Genomic DNA, 24,158 nt, shown 5'->3' with positions numbered 1-24,158 from the left:
AGTAGAAATCTGGGGGGCTCAATGTGATTCTGTCTATTTTAGAAATAGCATAACACGAATAAGGAACCTGTTGTTTTTAAAAGCAGCAATCAAGGGGGTTATTCGTCTTTCGTCTTTAGGAATAGAAATCTCAGGGGCTAGATATGTTTAGATTTTAGAAATAGCATAATACGGGATAAATAAAAATGACTGGGGATCTATTGTATTTAATTCTTAGAAGTAGCAATCTCAGGAGGTAATTGTGTTTTGGTATCAGAGATAGTTATGTCAAAGATTTTTTTTCGACTTTTGAAATAACACAAAACAGAATAAGAAATGTCTGAAGATCGAATTTGTTTCGTTTTTAGAAGTAGCAATCTCAAGGGTTACTTTTTTAATTTTGGAAATATACAATAGAATAAAAACTTCTTTATTTTAATTTTGTTTGATTTTTAGAAATAGAAATCTCAGGGACTAATTGTTTGTCGATATTAGAATTAGCAATCTCAAGAGAACTAAGTATGTTTTGACTTTAGAAATAGCATATAATAGAATAAAAACCTATTCATTTCAATTTTCTTTAGTTTTTCGAAAACGAAATCTCGAGGACTAATTGTATTTCACTTTTAGAATTAGCAATCTCAGGGGCAAAATATGATTCTATTTTAGAAATAGTGTACTACGAATAAGAAATATCTGAAAGTCGATTGTGTTTTGTTTTTAGAAGTTAGTATCAATCTCGAGGCGTAATTGTGTTTCGCTTTTAGAATTAGCGATCTCAAGGGATAATTTTGTTTTGAATTTATAAATAGGACACAACAGGATAAAATCTTCTTCATTTTAATTTTGTTTAGTTTTTTGAAGCAAAAATCTCACAGACTAATTACCTTTCGATATTATAAATAGCAATCTTAAGAGCTAATTATGTATTTTGATTTTAGAAACAGCACATAATAGAATAAAAACCTCTTCAATTTTGTTTAGTTTTTAAAAGTAGAAATCTCAGGGGCTCAATGTGATTCTATATATTTTAGAAATAGCATAACACGAATAAGGAACCTGTTGTTTTTGAAAGTAGCAATCTAGGGGGTTATTCGTCTTTCGACTTTAGGAATAGAAATCTCAGAGGCTAGATATGTTTCGATTTAAGAAATAGCATAATAAAATAGAATAAAAACCTATTCATTTCAATTTTCTTTAGTTTTTCGAAGACGAAATCTCGAGGAATAATTGTATTTCACTTTTAGCAATCTCATGGTGAAAATATGATTCTATTTTAGAAATAGCATACCACGAATAAGGAATATCTGAAAGTCGATTGTGTTTTGCTTTTAGAAGTTAGTATCAATCTCGAGGCGTAATTGTGTTTCGCTTTTAGAAGTAGCGATCTCAAGGGATAACTTTGTTTTGATTTTAGAAATAGGACACAACAGAATAAAACCTTCTTCATTTTAATTTTGTTTAGTTTTTAGAAGCAAAAATCTCGGGGACTAATCACCGTTCGATATTATAAATAGCAATCTTAAGAGCTGATTATGTATTTTAATTTTAGAAATAGCACATAATAGAATAAAAACCTCTTCAATTTGTTTAGTTTTTAAAAGTAGAAATCTCAGGGGCTCAATGTGATTCTATATATTTTAGAAATAGCATAACACGAATAAGGAACCTGTTGTTTTTAAAAATAGCAATCTAGGGGGTTATTCGTCTTTAGACTTTAGGAATAGAAATCTCAGGGGCTAGATATGTTTCTATTTTAGAAATAGCATAATACAGGATAAATAAAAATGACTGGGGATCTATTGTATTTAATTCTTAGAAGTAGCAATCTCAGGACGTAATTGTGTTTTGGTATCAGAGATAGTTATGTCAAGGATTTTTTTCGATTTTTGAAATAACACAAAACAGAATAAGAAATGTCTGAAGATCGAATTTGTTTCGTTTTTAGAAGTAGCAATCTCAAGGGTTATTTTTTTATTTTGGAAATAGTATACAATAGAATAAAAACTTCTTTATTTTAATTTTGTTTGATTTTTAGAAATAGAAATCTCAGGGACTAATTGTTTGTCGTTATTAGAATTAGCAATCTCAAGAGAACTAAGTATGTTTTGATTTTAGAAATAGCATACAATAGAATGCGATTTCAATGTTGTTGTTTCAATTAAAAAATGTCAAAGGATTGAATTTGTTTCGTTTTTAGAAGTAGCGATCTCAAGGTCTAATTATGTTTCAATAGTACAGAATAGAACAAAAACCGGTTTATTTTAATTTAGTTTCGTTTTTAGAAGGAGAAATCTCGGGGGCTAATTCTGTATCATTTTTAAAGTTAGCAGTCGCAGGGGCTACATGTGCTTCGATTTTAGAAGCAGCATAATACAGAATAAAGAACATCTGAAGATCGATTGTGTTTCGTGTTTTAGAAGTAGCAATCTCGAGACGCAATTGTGTTTTGCTTTTCGAAATAGCAAAATCAAGGGCTGATTATTATGTTTCGATTTAAAAAAAATAGCACACTTTTAGAATCAGTAATTTTAGAGGGGCTAAATATGTTTTGATTGTAGAAATACTTAGCACAATACAGCTTAAACTGTGCGGAGATCGGTTGTGTTTAGTTTTTAGAAGTAGCAATCTCGAGGGTTAATTGTCTTCCGGTTTTAGAAATAGCAATATCAGGTGCTAATTATGGTCCCATTCTAGAAATAGCATACCACAGAATAAAGAACAGAACACAAAAGTTCTAAATTAGATTAGCTGGAAACAATATAAATTAAAAAACTTTTCCTTACGAAAAATCAGATTTGTCTGATTAACCAACGCACTTTCGATTTTCCTGTTTTGCAAGGTATCCTACGGTCCTGATATTCAACCTAAAATATCTTAACCTCACTTTCTCTCCCACTCTCCAACTACCAACAAAAAACCGTGTTACATCAAAGGAACATTTGCACTTTCAATGACCTGTTTTCTGTTAAATAATTAATTTCGTTTGATAAGGTTGCCCTACATTTTAATTACGTCTTTAAGTAATTGTTAATTTTTTCTTCACTTAATTATGTTTAATAAATAATAAGCTGAAGATGAAAACCTAGGTTTCTCGAAACATGTCCTTGCTTTAATAGAGCACTAAACTCATAAATGTGTAGTTCGACCTTAAACTTTTTCGACATGAAGTATTAAACTCCAATTAGAGATATCCGATCCATTATGTTAATAATTAGAGCCATAAACGGATAATAGCAGGCTTCATTATTAATTTAAAGTGGAACAGTTTGCATTCTATTCTATGAGCTTAATAAAACCAAGTAACAAAAGAAGTAAAACGAATCTAGTTTTTAAATACACTTTTTTAGATTTTTCTATTGCCTAATTTTTGGTTAGTCAATATTATACCTGAATCAATGTATGTTTTTTGGAAATATTGATTACTGTTTAGTTGCTACAGTAACTAAAATAGAAAACACGCCCAGTATGATTTTTGTCGTGGTCATTTCTTGATCGACATGAATCCAAGAGGCAGAAATAGCATTATTAATCCAATGACAGGTACAGTTAAACTAGAAATAGTTTTCATTAATGGATAAGTGCTTTTTTGCTTCCAGATGACTGCTTAAATGTAGTCAAATTTATATCATCCGACATATTACAATTTAAACTTATTAAAATATGCTTTTGGATATCGCTTGCCATCCATATTATCACAAATCTGATTCAAATCTATTTTCTAACAAGCGTTTATGATAACCGTAATGAAATCATACTCTATGCAGCCGTTTTTTTTAGCGAGTTTTATGTAAATACAACAAAATGGTAGTGACTTTTTTAGTAAAACATTTTTCTAGCCAATGTTAGCCATAGGATTAATACTATACGATAATCAGAAGGTGTCTCACTTGAAAGATGAGCTGTACTTGTGGGCCATTAACAGTGCTGGTGAGAAAATTGCCTCAAAAATTCGTAAAGAAGCAAACTACTTGTCATTATACTGCATTATGACGTGTTTGACTGCCGTGGGTGCTTCTGTTTTGTTTGTCATGGACCTTCCTCACGACTTAGAGTGGTTCTTTGTTCTGCGATTTCTGCAAGATTATTTACCGGAACAGTTTACAGTTTTAGCCCTTTTGTACAAAACTACATTCTTCTTTACTGGTTACTCGATGATTGTTCATGCTTTACAAGTCATATATTACACTCAGCATCTTAGATATCAAATTATGATGTTGAATGAGTACATTATGGATCTGAGTGATGATGGTGATGATGATGAAGAATTGTTTCATGACAAACATTATCAAAGTAAAGTAGAGAAGAAATTAAAATTTTGCATTAAGAGATGGGACGCATACTTAGCGTAAGTTATTGGTTGAAAAATACTCTTTTATTAATTTTTTTTCGTGAAGGGCATACATGAATAAAGTTAGTGAAATAAGCAACATGATAATCGGCTTTTCATTGTCTGGTTGGCTATTGGGTATCAGTGTCGTAATAGTAATGCTATCGGTAACGTTTTTCTATTCAAAATGACTAAAGTTAATTGAAATGACTTTAGGGGAAAATTACTCCAGAATATTATCCACGACAAGCTGCAGTCGGTTTAGCTGCAACTTTAACATTTTGTTGTTTAATTGAGTCATGTCAAACCATCGAAACACAAGTAATGTTTTAATGTTAATAACAAACACACGAAATTGATTCGTATGAGTTTTAGATGCAACAGATGGCTTTGGTTATCAACAAAGTGAAATGGTATACCTTCAACAAGAATAACCAAAAATTATACTTGATCTTGTGTATGAATTTAATGGTAGAGAGAAAAATACAGTTTTCTGAGAAGTATTCTATAAATTATCAACTAGGACTTGCGGTAAGTGTGTTCTTTTGTAATACGACTATATGTTTTGTGTCTCATTTATAGATTGTCAGAGGAATTTATTCCATTGGAACGATATTTGGAAATATGAATTTAAGCTCGTAACATTGTTAATAATAATTGTTCAAAAATTGGTGGTAATTAATGGTAAATCGTTGATCGCATTTCAAATTCAAATTAATGCATTGTTTAATCACAGAAATGTTTTGGTACAAAAGTAATATGTTAGGAATTTCGTGCACATGGTAAAGCACTCACCAAATTTGTCATCCTCACTAACAATGTAATGATAATGTAGTAGTATTTTTTTAACTTTATAGAATAAAATACTCTCGCATTTGTAGTTTTGAATCCGTGTTTGGACCCCCGACAAAAAACGCAGAAATTAAACGCTTGATAGGTACGGCCGAAATCGAGAAGAGGACTTACACAGATGCAGCATAGAGATTTTTGTATCTTCTTCTCGATCTCAGCAAATTTTTCTAAGTTCAGATTTCTTCAAAAATTCAGCCAAAAATAGTAAAAAAAACTCGGTCTGGAAACGGACAGAGTGTCCCACTGCAACTCGGAACTTGAATAAAAAATAACTTCCTGGTTTCAGACGAGTTTCTGTGGCTTCTGTGTCATAAATCGTCGTTTTTTCAACTTGCATCATGGTTCCCATGTCGTCATCGCTACATTGCGTCAGCCTGTTACATCTGTTCGTAAAGGCGGCGTTCTTTGATCTGTTTTTCATGCGTCTGCATTTCGCCTGCTGCTGTTTTAGTTTGGGTACGAATTCGAATGAAAATAATTGCGTGTACGGTTCTGCGCATGTTGCTCGCAATGTCTGACGAGCGCAATGATATTTGCAATTTGCGAATATGCGAATTTTGTTCTTACGTTCGGCGATTGGTGGTCGAGTTTGATTATCTGTTTGAATGGTACTATATGCAGGTTAGGACATGTGTGTTAAGTAATTAAGATCTGCAAATTTGCGAATTTTGTTATGTTCTGGGGATTTGTTATTCGTCTTTTTGTTACGATTTTCTCGTGAACGAATTTAGTGACGGCTCATCGCACGGGAGACCCATTCCTGCGTACTCTAGAGGTCATGAAAGGTTGAGAAAACATATTGCATTCCTAACTCAACTGTTATTATACGGTGTATTATATTTTTACAAAAATTTGAACGGTTAAGGAAAAACTCAAAGCCGATTCGTACACCACACTTATAGGACTATATTGTTGTATAACAGTTAAATCAATCATTAAAATAACGTTGGTGAAGATGATTAGCAAAATTTTGGTTAGCGTTTAAGCATCTACATGATATTTCTAATCTAGATACAAAATTTGACAACAATCGGTCCAGCAGTTTCGGAGATTAAAACTACTAAAAATGGATACAGACACTAGACAGACAGACGGACAGATAGACAGACAGACGGAAACGGGAAACTACTTTTTTCGGGCTCCATGAAACGTCGAGAAAATATGTATAAAAGTGGTCATTCGTCCGATAAACTCGATTACTATACTTCCTTAGATTACGCTCGAGAAGTAAAAACAAAACAAATTTTCAAAGATTAGTAGATATTTTGCGTTATCGAATGCAGAGACCTAAAGACTGGAACGTGAGTTTAATTCTTTCACTATAAAAAAGGGAGATCCAAAAGAATGTTCCAGCTATAGAGGAATTACATTGTCAGGCGTACCAGGAAAAGCGAGAAAATACAATAGGAAATACACAACACGCATTTAAAAAGGGCAGAAGCACCCAGGACCTAATATTCACACTAAAATAATTAGGAGAAAAACTAATGGATAAAGTAAAAGAAATACACATGTGTTTTGTCGATCTAAAAAAGGCCTGCGATTAAATAAAGAAAAATGACATCTGGAATAGTCTAAGAAAAAATATGAAAGTAGGATTCTGGAAGATGACGATTATAAAACTCCTAGAATTGTTATTTGGCGGCCATTGTGTCCGAATCAAAAAAGAATGTGCAACAAAATATAATCAAATATCAAAAAAGCTAGAACAAATAAACATGGAATTAAACATAGACAAAACAAAAACGATGATAAGAGAAATGACACAAACTAGAACTAAATGGACAAACGAATCGAACAAGTAAAAAGCTATAACTATATGGGAACATCAGTAGAATACAATGGGAAAATCGACAAAGAAATAACGGAGAGGAAAATAGGAAAAGTGCAAAGATTATGTAACAGCTTCTTTGGGAAAAAATAAAAAAAATAGAGATAATACTGAGAGTTTACAAAAGCGAGTCGTAGAGAAAAACAACAGTAAAATCAACGCAAGAGGAATGAAATTTCTGAGAAAAATCTAACGAGTCAGAATTTTAACACCATACATGTCTTTAATTTAACTTAGATGGGTTATCATAAAAAAATACAATTCGCAAAAGTTAAATTTTGCAATGTTTCGAAAAAGCTGCATGTGTTGTACTGCACTGGAATTCAATGTTTTACAATAAAGATGCGTGAGTTAACCTCTAAGCTCGAGGCATCTCAACTGAGAGAATTCATTTTATGAATCCTCAAAGCAGTGGTGAAGAAATCAGCTCTCGTAACCAATTTCAGATTTTTTAAGGGTTATATTTTTTTGTCTGGGGTTTTTAATATTATTATTATTATTATCATTAATGCATAGTGTTCACGGGTGGGGAACCAAATTACAGGACACAGAACCGCTGTACAAATATTTTAAGCATAACTTCAACTTGACTCTGTTTGATAGTATCTTTTAATCTGACCTATTGCACTGTAAATAGATCGGCTTGATTCTCGATGTCCATATAATTAACAACCATTTGAACAAGTGGAGAACCAGCTTTACTGATAGTGCGTACAGTGATCTTAAGTGATAAATTGCAAAGTAAATCAGGACATTCTTGCAGTCTTTTGACAATTTTAAATAAAGTTATTACCGAGTGTTCTCTATGTCTATTTAGCAAAGATGGAATTTTGAATCTACCCAGAACAGGATAACCCCTCAGGGGATAAACACCATCGACTTTGTAGGACACCGTCTTAAGAAAACGTCTTTGTATTCTTTCAAGAGAAGAAATGTGGATATTATATATACAGGACTCCATATGACAGAGGCGTATTCAAGACAAGATCTACAGTAAGTGAAATAGAGTAATTTCAGTGTTTCAATATCACCAAACTCCCGACCATTCCGGATGACAAAGCCTAAGGATTTGAAAACAGACTCAGTTATTGCCTGAATATGTTGACTGAATGAAAGTTTTGAGTCGAAGACCACCCCAAGATCGCGTATAACTTCAGGCCTAGTAAGAACGGTGTTATCAATGCCGTATCTTTAAATAATGGGTTTTTCTTTTTTGATAAATGACACGGTATAGCATTTAGTTTTATTAATCATTAAATTGTTATTGGAACACCATCGGTAAACTCTGTCAAGATATTTTTGAAGCCGAAGAGAACCATGAAATGAATTGACTACAGTATAAATCTTCAGATCATCCGCAAAGAGAAGGAAATGCACATCTATGACATCAACAATGTCATTAATATACATATTGAAAAGCAAGGGACCTAATACGGAACCTTGTGGAACACCTGTCTCTTGCTTGAACAGTTCTGACTTAAAACCATTGATTTTAACAAATAAATATCGACTGTCTAAATAAGAATTTTACACTGACATTAATGAGTCCGAAAACCCAAAACATTCCAACTTTTGCATTAGGAGGCGTTGGTCAATTTTATCAAATGCCTTTCATAAATCAGTGTAAATAACGTCCACTTGGCATTCGTTGTCTAATGAATCACTTAAAAATTGTGTTATTTAAAGAAGATTTGTCCTATATGATGGGGCAAAATATTATGTAATACTATTTCGAACACCTTGGCAAAATTAGAAATAATAGCCATGGACCTATAATTTTCAACATTTGATTTTTGTCCTTTTTTGTAAACAGGGCAAATTCTAGAGCACTTCCATTTATTAGTAAAAGTACATATCTTCAAAATAAGGTTTTATTATATAATAGTTAGTGGTGTTGCGAACACATTGGCACAATCTTTGACCACAAAAGCTGGTATTTGATCAGGTCCGTTAGTCATTTTGGGTTTTAAGTTCTTAATGGCGTTATATACATTCTCTTCACTGATGTGTTTTACGTTTAGACTCGTACACTTAAGATTAACAGGTGGATTTTGGTCAATAAATGATTGGGCAAAGTGATTAGCAAATGCATCAACAATGTCCTTGGGAGTGGAGAGGTTTGAATCTTTGTAAGTCATATTCTGTGGAAAAAGATCAGATTTTTTTTCGAGTTTATAAATGCCCAAAACCTCTTAGGGTCTAAGTTAGCACAGTAATTCATTCGTTGCAAATACAATTTATAGGCATCTTTTATTTTAGATTTCAACTGGATTCTCAAAGTTTTAAGATAGATTCTTGTGATTCACTATTTTGATAATAGAGCCATTGAACCAAATGGGATAATTACCTACATAAGTTACTTTCCTTGGAATACGCATTTGGAAAATCTCATCTAAGATTTGATAGAACTTAGAAACGGCTTCCTCAACAGTGTTAAAAGTATTAAGAACCGACCAGTCCACTGACAAAAGTTTTTCATAGAGAATATTAAAATTGCATTTACTAAAATTATAATCAGACTCCACCGAAATTGGAAATTTCTTACGATAATACCTTGGCATTTTGATTTCAACTGCAAGAGCAAGATGGTGACGGTCTTCAGGTATAAGTGGATCATGCGCATGAGAAACAATACGGTGATTATCTTTACTGATAAGAAGAAAATCAAGTAGTCGATTGTTACTATTTAAAATATTATTGCATTGTTTCAGATCGCAAAAAGAAATACAATTTTTTATACTCTGATGAGGTATAGTAGGTAAGGTTATGCTTGATGTATCTCGAATAAACTCTGGACAATTAAAGTCACCAAAATAATTAGTTGAAACTCATACAAAAAAACATAGACAACAGAAAATCAAACAATATCACATAATCATTATTATCACAGTGAAGTGGTATGTAGGTATATGACTAGAACAAAGATAGCACGGGAATTAAAGCTGATTTTTATTAACAATAGATCAATAGTAGGCCGAATATCGCAGATGTTGTTGGACGTAGGATTATCACAGATACTGGAAGATATAGTACGTTTTTTAAGTTTGTTTGTTTATTTATAAACTCAATACAATGAACTTTCAGGATAAACTTTTCTCAGAAGAATGTCTTAATTGCAAAAGCGCAGTGACCTATTTATAATTAATTTACAGTTGACAGAAACTCAGTCATGATAATTGTTTCTCGATAAAATTAGTCATCTTCTTTCCAAACTATATTTTCTATCCACCCAACATAAGCTGACACTCTCGTGTAAACCCCAGCACTATTTTTGCCACCACATCCTTTTCCAAAAGAAGTAATTCCTGCGACGACAAAATGATAGTCAAGAGTGCTCGTCCTGTATAATTCATAATGCAGTGGTCCTCCCGAGTCACCCTAGAATCCAAAACTCATTCACTTTTTTAGTATTACAACGTATACTACCAGACACGTGTCTTTTCCCTGAGTACTTCCCGCGCAGATTTGAAATTCATCCAATATACCTTTGGTTAATTTCCTGGTTCGCGCAACATTGGCATATCCTTTGGCACAAGCATGATGGTTGACAATGGACAAATCGGCCTTCAATAAATGATCGCTTCTTTCATCAAGAAAACCAATTTTGCCCCATCCAATTGCTTGTAAAGTGTTAACAGGAAGATACTTTGCCGCTTGCAAACAAGCGGGCTTTAAATAAAACCCAAAAGAAATTTCTTGTTCCGTTTTGAATAACGCGATGTCGTGATAGTATGAAGAGTATTTATATTTCGGGTGTATATGAATCTCACTGATTTTTAAGTCTTCAGGATTTGCGTCTTCGGTGGTGTTTTTTAAATCTAGGTCTCCCACACGAATCCACCTTGCTGGTCCACTGAGTACAAAAATCAGTTTTTGTAGTTAAGGTACTAAAGGCAAGTACTCACAATTCTACAGAATATACGCAGTGTGCGGTACTTAGAACGAAACGATGACTTATAAGCGTTCCTCCACATAACCATAAAATATTCCTTTCTCCAAAACCGACCGCTACCTAAAATAAAGCGCTAGAAATTTTTTTTGAAAATATATGATTTACTACCATGTGAAGAAACTCTCGAGGTTTAGCTTTCTCACCGTTCTCGATTAACACTCGCCGGTTGCTTGGGAAGTAATATTCTTTGCATTCTATACAAAGTTAACATAAAAAAGGGTTTAGACACAGGTTAAAAAAATTACTATTGTTTTCTTTCATTTTAAATATAAACTTTTATCAAAAAAAAGAGGTAGAGAGTTATTTCGGGGAAACAATTTGGCGATGACGTTATCAGTACGATAACCTTGAAACACTTGCGAAATTTCGAATCATTCGGCTTATAACGTTTATCGTACCAAATTGTAAGATGACTTCTTCGTCTGTCTTTGGGTGGGGCATAACGTATATTGCATGAAACATTTTTGTATAAAAAGACAGACGGCAGACGGAAACAGAATAACTATTTTTCGTACTCTATGGGCCATGAAACGTCGAAAAAACATTAAACTAGTCATTCCTCCCTACTATAATACTTCCTTAGCTTATGCTCGGAAAGTAAAATATGAATGAGATGGAAATAAATATATATTTTTGTTATTAATGATGATATCCCAGAATTCTAGAAAATTAACTGTGCAGCAGTTTAGTTATTACTTTAGAAGATAGATTGATAAAGATTTTCTAAAAAATTTGCTCAAATATGCACGGAGAATTAGCCTGGCCAATTTTTACTTACTTTCTATACTTAACATTCCAGGTAAGAGCTCCAGCTTTTGTGGAAAAGGGCAACACACTAGAGGGATGTTTCCGTTAAAACCACATACTCCTGGGTTTCGTCTATTGCGAATTAACCTGAGAGCATACTTGCAATGATGTACTTCAGTACAATTACCCTCTTCATGGGTTAATATAGACGTACACTTTTCTCCTGGAGTAATATAATTGAAATTCCGAATTTATTTAATAAAAGATAAACAAGTACTCTGTACCTTCAAACAATGCACTTATAAAACAGTTCGATGATAATAATAACACTGTAATCACGGAAGAAATAGAAATTAGGGAGATGAGTTCATACAAAATAATTGGTAAAATTCGTTTTGTCATATCTGTTAAGATAAAAATGAACAAAGTTTTGGAAATTACGACTAGTAATACTATAATAACTAAAAGACGATGGAGGTGGTAAGGTTTCGTGACATTTTAACATTACAAAAATGTTATCAATTATCACATTATTATTCTTTAGATGCACGTAATAAACATAAATAACATATATTGTTTACTTTTTGACTGATAAGTTTTTCATAACTCAAGCGTAAATGTAGGAAGTATTGTTTTAAGGTCAAAATTTCATCCATACATAGATTCATCATGAATTCAAACTGCATTTCGAAATGGAAAAGTCTATTTGCTATTGGATGACTTTGATAAATACAAGAAAGAAACGAAATAAGGCGTTTTAGTTTAATTAAGTATTATTGTATACCTACTTTCGTAATATTGTAATATTTTCGATATATAGACATAAACAATCGAAGTTAAGCATGAACACTGATAATAATACACTCTTTTCCTTTTTGGTTATTCACTTCAAATATATTTCACATTGTCCGCGAACGGCGCCTCAGGGTGTCATTTACAGGCTGTACATTTTTTTAAATCTTTGAATCGTGAAGATGAAGGACTAACGTAACAAAACGCAATATTTTACTTCAAAAAACCTTTATAAACTCTAATTCATACGTTTAAAATGATCATCCATAATCTAAGTTTTCATCCAACAGAATCGTCTTATTTTAAGCACCCTCGTCTTCCACCCACACAATGCTTTCAATCCAGTCAAGGTATGAAGACACCCTGGTATAAACTCCAGCACTACTTGTCATACCGTACTGTTTACCAAACGACGTAACTCCGACAATCTTGAAATGTGGCAACATTTTCCCAATCCCTTTCACATGGTACTGAAGTGGTCCACCTGAGTCACCCTACAACCCGAACAATAACCTCTCAAAACCAAAACAATTTTAGTAACCTACAGGGTAGGTATCTTTACCCATCGCGTCACCAGCGCATATCTGCAAATCGTCTTGTATTCCATCTCGGAGTTTGCGGGTGTTCGACACACTAGCGTACTTTCTAGCACACGTTCTATGATCGACAATGTGCAACTCGACTTTGAGTAAGTACATGCTGAGACCAAAAAAACCAACTCTTCCCCAGCCCGTTGCCTGTAGAATGTCAACTGGAACGTCTTTCTCTGTGTGCAAGCAAGCGGGACGAGTGGAAAAGTCAAAAGTGACTTTTTCTTCCATTCTGTACAGAGCTATATCGTGGTAAAAAGAAGAGCGTTTGTATTTGGGGTGTACATAACGGTCTGCTATTTTTATATCGTGGGGGGTGGCGTCGTCGACGATGCTCTTGATTCCGAAGTTTTCCATGCGAATCCACATTGCCTGACCACTAAAACAAGTCATTGGTTCAAGTTTGGTGGGTTATCTATACTTATATAATAAAGCTGAAGCTTTTGTTTATTTGAACACGCATATCTCAGAAACTACTGGTTCAAATTCAAAAAATCTTTTTGTGTTGGATAGTCCATGTATCATATCTACATATAGGCTATATAACATCACGCTACGATCATTAGGAGCGAAGTAGCAATGAAAAATTCGGAAAAACGGGAAAATTATTCCTCCTTTGACAGCTTCCGTTGCTTACGCTGCTTAAACGGTTAAAGTTACGTAAAAATCATGTATGACGAAATTGTTCCCCTCTAAAAGTTCTAAAAAAAAGTCCGCGACAGCATATGTCTATCTTTTAAGGTCGAGTCAGTATAACCTTTTTTATGGTAATGAAATTTGTTTTAAAATAATAATGCATTATGTATAAAATTCTTGCGTCACAGTGTTTGTAATCGAACTTCTCCGAAATGGGTTGACCGATTTGTATGAAATTTTTTATGCATATTCGGTAGGTCTGACAATAAGTTGTAAACTATTTTTTAAACCTCTAAAAGTGATAAGGGTGGCCCACCCTAAAAAATGTTTGTCTATTTTTTGGACAAAATTTTTTATTTTTATTTTTCTGAGATTTGGCATCAAAAAATACACATAACCCTAAATTTTCACCTTTCTACCACCAACCCCCATTTTTTAATCGTCTATAAAATAAAAATCAATTGTTGTTCCTGTTAGTCTCGCTAACGGTCGGTTTTTTAGTCGATGGTAAACTCAAAACTAATAGTTTACTAGAGGTTTTTCCATTATTGTAACAATGGTTTCTTTAGCGACATAACAAAACCTTTAGTTTACCATCGATTGAAAAACCGGCCCTAAGACTCAAAAACGTCTTGACCGATTTGAAATTTTTTTTATATTACGGGGATGGTTTATAAATAAAAAAAAATAAGGATAACTTAAAAGGACAGTTAAAAAATAAAAAAATTCTAAAAATTTTGTATGGGAATCGCCACTTCGAATTAATTTCAATAGTTGGCGTTCCTGACGGACCTGTCGTCTAACTGACGTGTCATACAAAACTATTTCTTCCGTGCGATTGTGAAAAGTATATTGCATTTCAAATCGTTCTTTGTTTTTTCGTAAAAAAAAAGTCGTTTATTTTAAGAAAAGTCTTGGTTAAAGTGAATTTAATTACACATTGCGAAAGTTTCTTATTCATTTTGATCTGCCATTCTTTTTATCTATATTCACTTCGTTGGTTTCGACAAAACCTCAAACTTTACCGTTATTCGAGGATTTAATTTGCAGTTTTCAATATTTTAAAATTCTCAAGACAAAATTTACAGATTTGATTGACTGTGAAAATAATTCTGTGTCGTTTTATGAAGTTCATTAAAATGCCGAGAAGACGACAACCTCACATAGGTCCACGAAGTCAATCAAATGTGCGACGAACTACCTCAGGTGCAAACCGCAATGATTTATTTGATAGGTAATTCGGATACGGAAGTTGATCAGCGTTGTGCTCATAATCAACATAATCAAACATTGAAGCGAGACATTGGGTGGTATGAATAAAACTGAGTAGATACTCATATTCGAAGTACGAAGTACCTACTTCATTATTACTCTTATATACCTGAGCATCTACTCAATGTATTAAGTACCTACTTGGAAACATTGTATCTCCCCGGACACAAACTGAACATCTACGCATTTTGTGAGCATTTAATCTAGAAATGAGCATCGGCGTGGCAAATAACTGAGCTGTCTGTCAAGCAGCTTAGAAAACGAGTAGGATCGTTGTAAGAGTGAATTTTAACTAAACATGGTGACTTTCATGAACGTGGAACGTCGTCAAAAGGTGCATTCAGTTTGAAAAACACATTAGGAGCAGGAGTATCGAAAACTTTTCATTTTATTAATGCACAAATTGTGCAGTACGTTTTTTCTAACACTGGCCATAGAGATTCCCATCGCAAGGTGTCTACCCCATGCTAACTTATATTTTGGTGATCGATTTTTGCCTTGATGGTTGAACACTGCCACTGTTGTCCTTTTTTGTTGTATCGAGATGCTACTTGAGCATCAACTGTTACTTACTGAAATATTAGTATTATCTAGAAAAACTAGAAATATTTTGATTTGATATTCGAGTAGATACTTCGTATTTCGAGTATGAGCATCTACTGAATTTTATTTATATCAACCATTGTCAAAAAATTGATCGAACGTTGTTTCGACAAAACTTCCTTCGCACCAAAAGTATAATGAAACCTATTCAGCATTTTCGAGTTGAGTCTGTTCTTCACACAATTTTGTGATGACCTAATCAACATTTACTATCAACACGTATACCACCTTGGATTGGTGCAGTGTAATACTAAAAATAACTGTATTGTATTCCCAAAATTATCTGCGAAAATCGAGTGAGCCATTCCATCAATTTTTTTGGGGGAATAAATAAATATTCTTAACAATTTACCATGCTTACAATAACTTTAAAATGTCTGCAAGATCTCAAAGTATTCATTTTTGCAACTCTTGAGTTCTTCACTAAAATAAATTGACTGATCCATATATTTTTTTGAGTCACTGTAAAAGCAAATCTAAAAAATATGAATGCAATGATAAATTACGAAAATATACTGATGATGTTTTCCACATTTTAGATAGGATTTATTCGGCAAAATCATCAATTTTTTGGAGGGGATAAGTAAATATATTTTGAATAAAAATTTATTATTCTTATCATATCTTTAAAACATCTGCAAGATTTCAAAGCATTCGATTTTCCAGATTCAAAATTAAATTGTAGGTGAAACGAAGTTCACGGGGTCAGCTAGTAATTATAATAAATAAGAAAAAAGGTACTTACAAATCTACAGAATAGACGCAGTGTGCGGCACTGAGTACAAAGTAGTGGCTGATTAAGCTTCCTCCACATAGCCACACTGTGTCAACTTTACTGGCACCATAACCGACAGCAACCTAGTTAAAAGTACAGTCAGAATATTGTTACAAATTATTGTTACATGTTACCATGTGTGGAAATTCCTTTGTGCGCATATGTTGTCCTACAATGGTTGCCACGTTAGTGTCTCCAACTTTATAGTAATGTGTGCACACTGGAAAAAATATATTAATTATAACAAGATTTAATTTTTTTTTATAAAATTTTTCGTGTAGATACAGGCCAGGAAACGAATTAATCAGTTTGTGTGTCTGTGAAACTTTTCAATGCAACATTTGCAAGAAAACAAACCACAAAGGACAAGATTTTTTTAGACACAAGACAGATTATTATTATTGTTCAATACCTCAAATTTGGAAAACGTCTAACATCTGTCCGGTATTAAATCAGGAGATGTGACCTATGTTGAGAATTAAAGACAATCTGTTATGCAACTTTTCTAATATTCGAATCATTACTGTACAAACAAATTTATTCTACTGTTATCATTATCAACATTGATTTTTCGAAAAAAGATTCACTGTAACTAATTTCTCATGTTTTCACAATTCGTTTCTGAATCTATTGATAATCGTGGTCAAATGGATACAATTTATACACATTTTTGTAAAACATTTGTTAAAATTGACTACTACGTATTACTCGACAAGTTATGGCAATATGGCAATACACCGAGATGTTACCTTAAACCATCAGACTGTCAATCTAGCACAATAAATGTCATAGAAAACGAAGAATAAAATCAAAAAGAAAATGCGGAACCAGAAAGAAGATGACAACAGAGATGAAAATGAACAAGACATGCAGTAGACAAAAACTATATCAAACACAAGTCCAAAATATAAATTTGGGGGAAGGAGAAAGCGTCGTTGAAACAAGAAGTGGAAGAAAATCAAAACAACCTGTAAAACTGAAATATGTATTACTATATTGTAGATCTTGTTGAAGAAGAAGCGTTATTGAAGCTATCATTGGACCAGAAACAAACAAATGACCTGATGTGAATATACTCGTAAATGAAACTGATAAACATCGTATGTTGACAACCAAGTGGATGTTCAAAATAAAAATGCAATGGAAAATATGGCGCAAGATTTTTGACATTTTCGAGCAGAAAAAAACCAAATGCAATCACTGTCAAAACAACTCTATGTCTTGCTGCTGTCTAAAAATGTCTTGAATGCACTATATGTGCTCGTGATGCACTAAATATGTATAAATAAAAATTAAGTCATCAATTTTTCACCAGTCATCTTAGGTGTTATGTCAAACCAACCGCAACCACAACCCACAAAATAATCTTTCTGTTAAAATGGAGCACAGTGCATAGTGCATTCCACATATTTATCAAAATTACTGGAATGATGGCACCATGATGATACCAACTCCCGGAAATCGTTTTAGATATCCGGAAATTATTCCTCGTTACTACACTAAATATAAAAGCTAAATAAATTCAAAAATACATTTTCAAACTAGTTGTATGAAAATTCCAATTGTCAGAAGCAACAAATAATACGGAAATAAAGGTTGCACAAACCTAAGAAACATAAAGTACAAGATCTATGTATGTTTAGAAGAATGTACCACTTTAAACGTGTTTTGCTTCTTGCTCTGAAAAGACGACTACGTATATTAAAAAAAAAAGCAAAATATAAACACCGCCCACCCACCCTGTCTCAATTATGATGACTTTTTTTTAATCATCGAGAGCCAAAGGAGCGAAATTTAATTTTCAAAATCCTTATTATTTCTCTACAAGAAATTATCATGTGCTGTAACCTCATTTGAGATACACCTGTTAAAACTTTTATGACTTAAGCGGCTTAAGCCAAACCACCCTTATAAGTCAAACTGGCTATTGTAAGCTTTGTGGGCCCGAACCGCAAGATTATTACTGTTGGCATAATGTAGCTGTGAACTAAGTTAAATAATACAATAGCTAGTTTGACTTATAAGGGTGGTTTTAACAGCTATATCTCAAATGAGGTTACAGTAAGACATGTTTTTGAGTTTCGCGTTATTCAAAGAATACTATGTACATAAAGAAAAAATTGGTCTACAGAGTTTAGACAGTACTTCCCTCGCTGCGGAAACGTGACGACTGCATGCCTATTAGGTTTTTTTTTCGCAGTAGATTTCAAAGCATTCGGTTTTGTAGTTCCTGATTAAATCAATAAAATAAATTTGCGCATTCATTAAATTTTTTGACTCACCCTGTATATCCAAATCCAAAAAATATGAATCGAATGGTAAATTACAAGAAGAGACTCATCATATTTTGTACATTTTAGATAGGATTATTCAGCAAAATTGTGAGCTGACGTCATCAATTTTTTGAAGAGGATAAGCAAATACATTTTGACTAAAAATTTATCGTGCTTGTCATAACTGTAAACCATCTGCAAGATTTCAAAGCATTCGGTTTTGCAGATTTAAAATTAAATTGCAAAATATTGTTTCATAATTTTGATTTTTTTTTCCAAAAATCTGGACGTTTCGGGTAAAAACTCAATTCGGAGTCATAAACTACATGTGTAGGACTACGTTATTTTGTACAATTTAAAACCCATTTACTATGTACAATTTTGAACTGACGTCATCGTATTAGTGGTGGGGATGATTAGACAAATTTTGGTTAGCGTTTTACCATCTACACGATATTCCTAATATAAGTACAAAATTTCGCAACAATCGGTCCAGTACTTTCGGAGATTATCTGTCTAATAAAAATCCGGGACGGCAGACAGACAGACGGACAGACAGACAGAAACGGGAGACCTATTTCTTCGTCCTCTAGGGATCATGAAAGGCCGAGAAAATGTAAAAGTAGAGAGTCGGCCGACGGACTCGATTACAATACTTCCTTTGCTTACGCTCGGGAAGTATAAATTCATCACAATTGAGATAGGGCGGGTGGGCGGGCTTACTTTTTGCGTTTTTGTTTTAATATGTGTAGAATTCTTTTCACAACATGAAACTTAAAACATGTTTAAAATAGAAAATTTATATCAGGAAATATCAAATTTGTAATTATGGAACTGAAACATCAATTTCGCTCAGATAGTTAAATTTATGGAAGAATTTTTACAATGGTAGGGATTCACTGACGTAGTGCTTGCATATATTTTCTAAGATGATTTAACGCATTGTTTTAATCCTTTCTATTAAAGAATTGTTGAAACAAAGAAATCGCGCATTAAGTTTGTTAGATTATGAAAGTAATACTTCAATTGTCGAATCAGTTATTAAATGCTAGCCCCGCCCACCCGCCCCTATTTTCTTGGAAAATATGCCATCTGCCAAAAACAGTCTTATCTGATTAAGTACTAGCCCCGGTCACCCCCAGTCTTGTCATGCTAAAGACTAATTTTATTTCTGCTCGGAATAACATCATTCACTACATTCAGAGCGGATAAAATTAATCACGGAAATGAAGGAAGGGTGGGTGGGCGGGGCTAATTATGTCCTTCTATAGAGTGGGAATGAAAACTAATAAAATCTAGGATGTGCTAAAAGTAAAAAAAGCGCTAATCTTAAATTTTTTGTTTTACTATTTGCTACTGGAACTATAAAAAATGCTATATTTCAGTTAACGATTTTGGAAGAACGATAGAAATATTCGAAGAAACGAAGCCGGAAATAATATCTAGATGTGTAAATCTACAAGAAAATGGCAAGCTAATTTTCGTAAATGGTTGAAAAAAGGTTGAATTTGTCAAAATCAGTCATACCTCATAAGACGCTAAGCCCACCCACCCGCCCTTATTTTCTTGGAAGATATGTCCTTTGCCAAAAACAGTCTTATCTTATTAAGTACTAGCCCTGCCCACCCCCAGTCTTGTCGTTCTAAAGACTAATTTTATTTCTGCTCAGAATAAGATCATTCATTATATTCAGACCGGATAAAATTAATCACTGAAATAAAGTCAGGGTGGGTGGGCGGGGCTAATTATTTCCTTCTGTGGAGTGGGAGTGGAAACTAATAGAATCTAGGATGTGTAAAAAGTAAAAAAAGGCGCTAATCCTAAATTTCTTATTCAACTATTTGCTACTGGAACTAAAAAAGATGCTATATTTCAGTTGACGATTTTCGAAGAACGATAGAAATGTTCGAGAAACGAAGCCCAAAAAGGATATCTGGATGTGTAAATCTACAAGAAAACAGCAAACTAATTTTAGAAAGTGGTTGAACAAAAGTTGAAAATGTCAAAATCAGTCATTCCTTATAAAATGCTAGCCCCGCCCACCCGCCCTTATTTTCTTGGAAGATATGCCATCTGCCAAAACCAGTCTTATCTCATTAACTACTAGCCCCGCCCACCCCCAGTCTTGTCATTCTAAAGACTAATTTTATTTCTGCACAGAATAAGATCATTCTTTACATTTAGAACGTATGAAATTAATCACAGAAATAAAGACAGGGTGGGTGGGCGGGGCTAATTATGTCCTTCTATGGAGTACGAATGGAAACTAATAGAATCTAGGATGTACAAAAAGTAAAAAAAACGCTAATTATAAATTTTTTGTTTTACTATTGGCTACTGGAACTATAAAAAATGGTATATTTCAGTTGACGATTTTGCAATAACTATAGAAATATTCGAAGAAACGACGCCGAAAATAATATCTGGATGTGTAAATCTACAAGAAAATGGCAAGCTAATATTTGAAAATGGTTGAAAAAAGGTTGAAAATGTCAAAATCAGTCATATTTTATAAAATGCCAGCCCCGCCCACCCGCCCTTATTTTCTTGGAAGATATGTCCTTTACCAAAAACAGTCTTATCTTATTAGATACTAGCCCCGCCCACCCCCAGTCTTGTCATTCTAAAGACTAATTTTATTTCTGCTCAGAATAAGATCATTCGTTACATTCAGACCGGATAAAATTAATCACTGAAATCAACGCAGGGTGGGTGGGCGGGGCTAATTATTTCCTTGTATGGAGTGGGTATGGAAACTAATAGAATCTAGGATGTGCAAAAAGTAAAAAGAATACGCTAATCCTAAATTTTTTGTTTTACTATTTGCCACTGGAACTATAAAATATGCTATATTTCAGTTGACGATTTTGGAAAAACGACAGAAATGTTCGAAGAAACGAAGCCGAAAATGATATCTGGATGTATAAATCTACAAGAAAATGGGAAGCTAATTTTCGAAAATGGTTGAAAAATGGTTGAAAATGTCAAAATTAGTCATTCCTTAGAAAATGCCCCATAATTGCAAAATCCACATTTCCTTGTAAAAACGTACCATTTTAACTATGTTCTAAAGTTTTTGTTATGAAAAGATGGCTATGTATAGTAAGAAGAGAAAAGGAAAAATATAAGCCCCACCCATCCACCCTATCTCAATTCTGATGATTTTTTTTATTCGTCGTAAGCCGAGGGGCGGAGCTTAATTGTAAAATCCTTATTTTCCTACTAGAAATTACCATGTGAAATACATTCTATAGTAATCGTGTTATTCAAATAAAACTAATTGTATTAATTAAAAAAGAAAACCAAAAGAGAAGCCCCACCCATCCGTCTCGGTCTTAATCGTGGTCAATTTTTCATTGGTTGTCAAACCGAGGGGCGGAGACTAATTGCAAATTCGATACTTTCCAAAAAAATCTTTGACTCAGTTTGGTAGAACCCAGTCATGGCCACAGTTTAAAATTATTTAAAAAATAGTTAGTTATTTAAATATACGAAACATTTTTTATTAGAGCAAACCTGGTACCAAAAGAAAGCTTTTTTAAAGACAAATGTGAAACTTTACTTACTTTCTTGACTTAAAACTCCTGGCTGTTTCGCATTAGGACAACATGCTAAGACACTATTGCCCATAAATCCACAGTGTCCTGGGCTTAACCCCCTTCGAAGCAACTCCTTTGCATAGTCACAATCTAACATTTTGATACATCGGCCAGTTTTCTTGGTGTTAGGAACCACACACATATCGCCCTCTAAATATATACATATATAATATTTTACCTTTTAATAAAAAAATAAAGAAAATTGTGTTATACCTCGTAAATAAAAAGCAGTGGTTCTTGATTCCATGGTCAGTAACATTATCGTTAAAGTGACCACAAGAAAATAAACGGCTTTATGAAATACTTGTAAGCGGAGTGGCACCATCATGTAGAGTGCTGTGTTAAACTGATCTAATTATTATATATCACAAAAGCAAAGCTCGGTTTTTCCTGAACATGGCATGATTTCTTTTGTCTTCGTTGTAGCTTCTGCAAAAAACCTACTTTAACAGGAACTGATTAGTCTACTAGTTATAAACAAACGACTAATGCATTTTTAGTTTTAGTGACAATAATACAAAAAAATGAATGAGATAAGGACAAAGTTATAATTATTTGTATATTTTTTTTTCCAAAGATACCGGGTGTTTCATTTGAAAATTGAAAATCAAAAAAATAAATAGGTGTGTTATTATAAAATTATTTTTACCTTACGTCGCAAGAGTATTTGCCCTTCACAAAAAGTACGATTTTTGGGCAAACTTTCTAGACAAAAATAACTCAAAAAAAACTTCAATCTGTCTTCTTTTTCACTCTCCCACACAATGATTTCAACCACACTATCATATGTATAAATATCGGCACTGGTCTCTTTACCACATCCTCTGCTGGAAAAAGTTCCCGCCACTGTAAAATGACGTAATGCAGGGTCCTCACCTTCCTCAAAATATTGAGGCGGTCCATCAGGGTCTCCCTAAAGTTAGGCAGAATAAATGTTGGTTGTTTTTGTGCAATGATTACATACCAACTGAGCCTCTTCTTTCAAAATCCTACACAAAAGAGCACTTACTAGAAATATTTTGATTTTTTTTAAACGGTTCATGGGCTGTTTTGATCAAATTGTTACTAGTTTTTCCAAGTCCGTGTATTGTTGGTCTACTACATTTTCGAAAAAATCAAGTTGTTTTGGATTCGAAATTGTTTGCACGACATGCAGCACTAAGGATAAATTAATTACTGAAACTTCCTCCGTACAACCACGAGATCGTGGTTTCCTTGCCACCAAAACCAACAGCCGCCTGATAATGATTTAATTAGATTGTTTTATCACTATTTTACCATTTTATAATAATTATTGGTTTACCATATAACGAATTCTTTGGGTCTGTTTGGCGCCAAAAAACCGACACAGGCATGCTTGAGGTCTCCGTAATTTTCATAATAGCAAAAACCGCTGTAGTACAGGATGTAAAAGAATATTTTTGTTATCGGAGTATTTAGTCATGGGTATGAAGTCGCACGTGTTTAGAAACTAAAACATATTCTCAAATTCGAGAACTTTTTTTATACAATGTTAGCGTCTATATTTTTTGGGTGGTAATAATATTAATAATAATAATAATTACAATAATTGCGATTTTCTCGAAGTCATAATTAACTTTAATTTCAAATAGCACAATATATTAATTTTATTTTTTAATATTTTATTTGGTTAGATATTCTTGCAGAAAATTGAACAAAGAAAAGTAATCAAAAGGTGAACATGATAAATTCTGATATTTTTATCGTAAGAATAGTTGGTGGCTTCATTTAGGTGAAAGAATGTAATTTGTACGTCCTAGAATTTTCTGTACTGATATTTTTTTTCCTTAATTAAGCATGTATGAAACTATTAGGCCAATTACGTAAATTTAAAGACAAGGAAAATCTCTACACTCTCCTTTGAAAAAAGCTAATAATAACCATTTCTGGAAAAACTTGCGACTTA

At 33.2% G+C, this 24,158-nt stretch overlaps 2 protein-coding genes across 6 annotated transcripts in view; both read right to left on the bottom strand.

Moving 5' to 3' along the window:
• The window catches only part of LOC135129832 (serine protease snake-like), a 30,803-nt gene extending 18,701 nt beyond the window's left edge, over window positions 1–12,102 (bottom strand). For 3 of the 4 annotated variants that reach the window (XM_064057098.1, XM_064057099.1, XM_064057100.1), the window contains exon 1: window positions 11,976–12,102. In XM_064057098.1, coding sequence (XP_063913168.1) covers window positions 11,976–12,093 — 118 coding nt within the window. In that variant the 5' untranslated portion in view covers window positions 12,094–12,102. Of the gene's footprint in view, window positions 1–10,079; window positions 10,371–10,418; window positions 10,846–10,897; window positions 11,005–11,052; window positions 11,139–11,722; window positions 11,915–11,975 lie in introns of those variants that run through there. The other variant, XM_064057101.1, reaches the window with a different exon arrangement.
• A 592-nt stretch (window positions 12,103–12,694) lies between these two features.
• On the bottom strand, window positions 12,695–23,361 carry LOC135130072 (venom protease-like). 2 transcript variants are annotated; one of them, XM_064057388.1, is made up of 8 exons: window positions 23,196–23,361; window positions 22,881–23,144; window positions 22,445–22,671; window positions 22,199–22,381; window positions 16,494–16,579; window positions 16,330–16,442; window positions 13,029–13,452; window positions 12,695–12,977 (listed from the first exon to the last, which is right to left on the bottom strand). In XM_064057388.1, the coding sequence occupies exons 3-8, from the start codon at window positions 22,557–22,559 to the stop codon at window positions 12,786–12,788; spliced, it is 1,113 nt and encodes a 370-aa protein (XP_063913458.1). In that variant the 5' UTR covers window positions 22,560–22,671; window positions 22,881–23,144; window positions 23,196–23,361; the 3' UTR covers window positions 12,695–12,785. The 2 variants fall into 2 exon arrangements, with proteins under 2 accessions (XP_063913458.1, XP_063913457.1); XM_064057387.1 differs by having other exon boundaries at window positions 22,445–22,660.
• Between the last annotated feature and the right edge of the window lie 797 nt (window positions 23,362–24,158).

This window comes from Zophobas morio, unplaced genomic scaffold (assembly GCF_036711695.1).
Source record: "Zophobas morio isolate AGI-343-1 ecotype UQ-CSIRO unplaced genomic scaffold, CSIRO_AGI_Zmor_V1 ptg000017l, whole genome shotgun sequence".
NCBI classification, from domain to species: Eukaryota; Metazoa; Arthropoda; class Insecta; order Coleoptera; family Tenebrionidae; genus Zophobas; species Zophobas morio.
The sequence above is the reverse complement of the archived record's forward strand: the minus strand, read 5'-3'. Positions and strand labels throughout refer to the sequence as shown.

Coding starts and splice junctions, on each gene's coding strand:
- LOC135130072 (XM_064057388.1), bottom strand. CDS start 22,559: ATGATGGTGCCACTCCGCTTACAAGTATTTCATAAAGCCGTTTATTTT. Junction 16,443..16,493: donor CAAAGGAATTTCCACACATG/GTAACATGTAAC, acceptor ACTTTTAACTAG/GTTGCTGTCGGTTATGGTGC. Junction 13,453..16,329: donor TGCGTCTATTCTGTAGATTT/GTAAGTACCTTT, acceptor GACTTGTTTTAG/TGGTCAGGCAATGTGGATTC.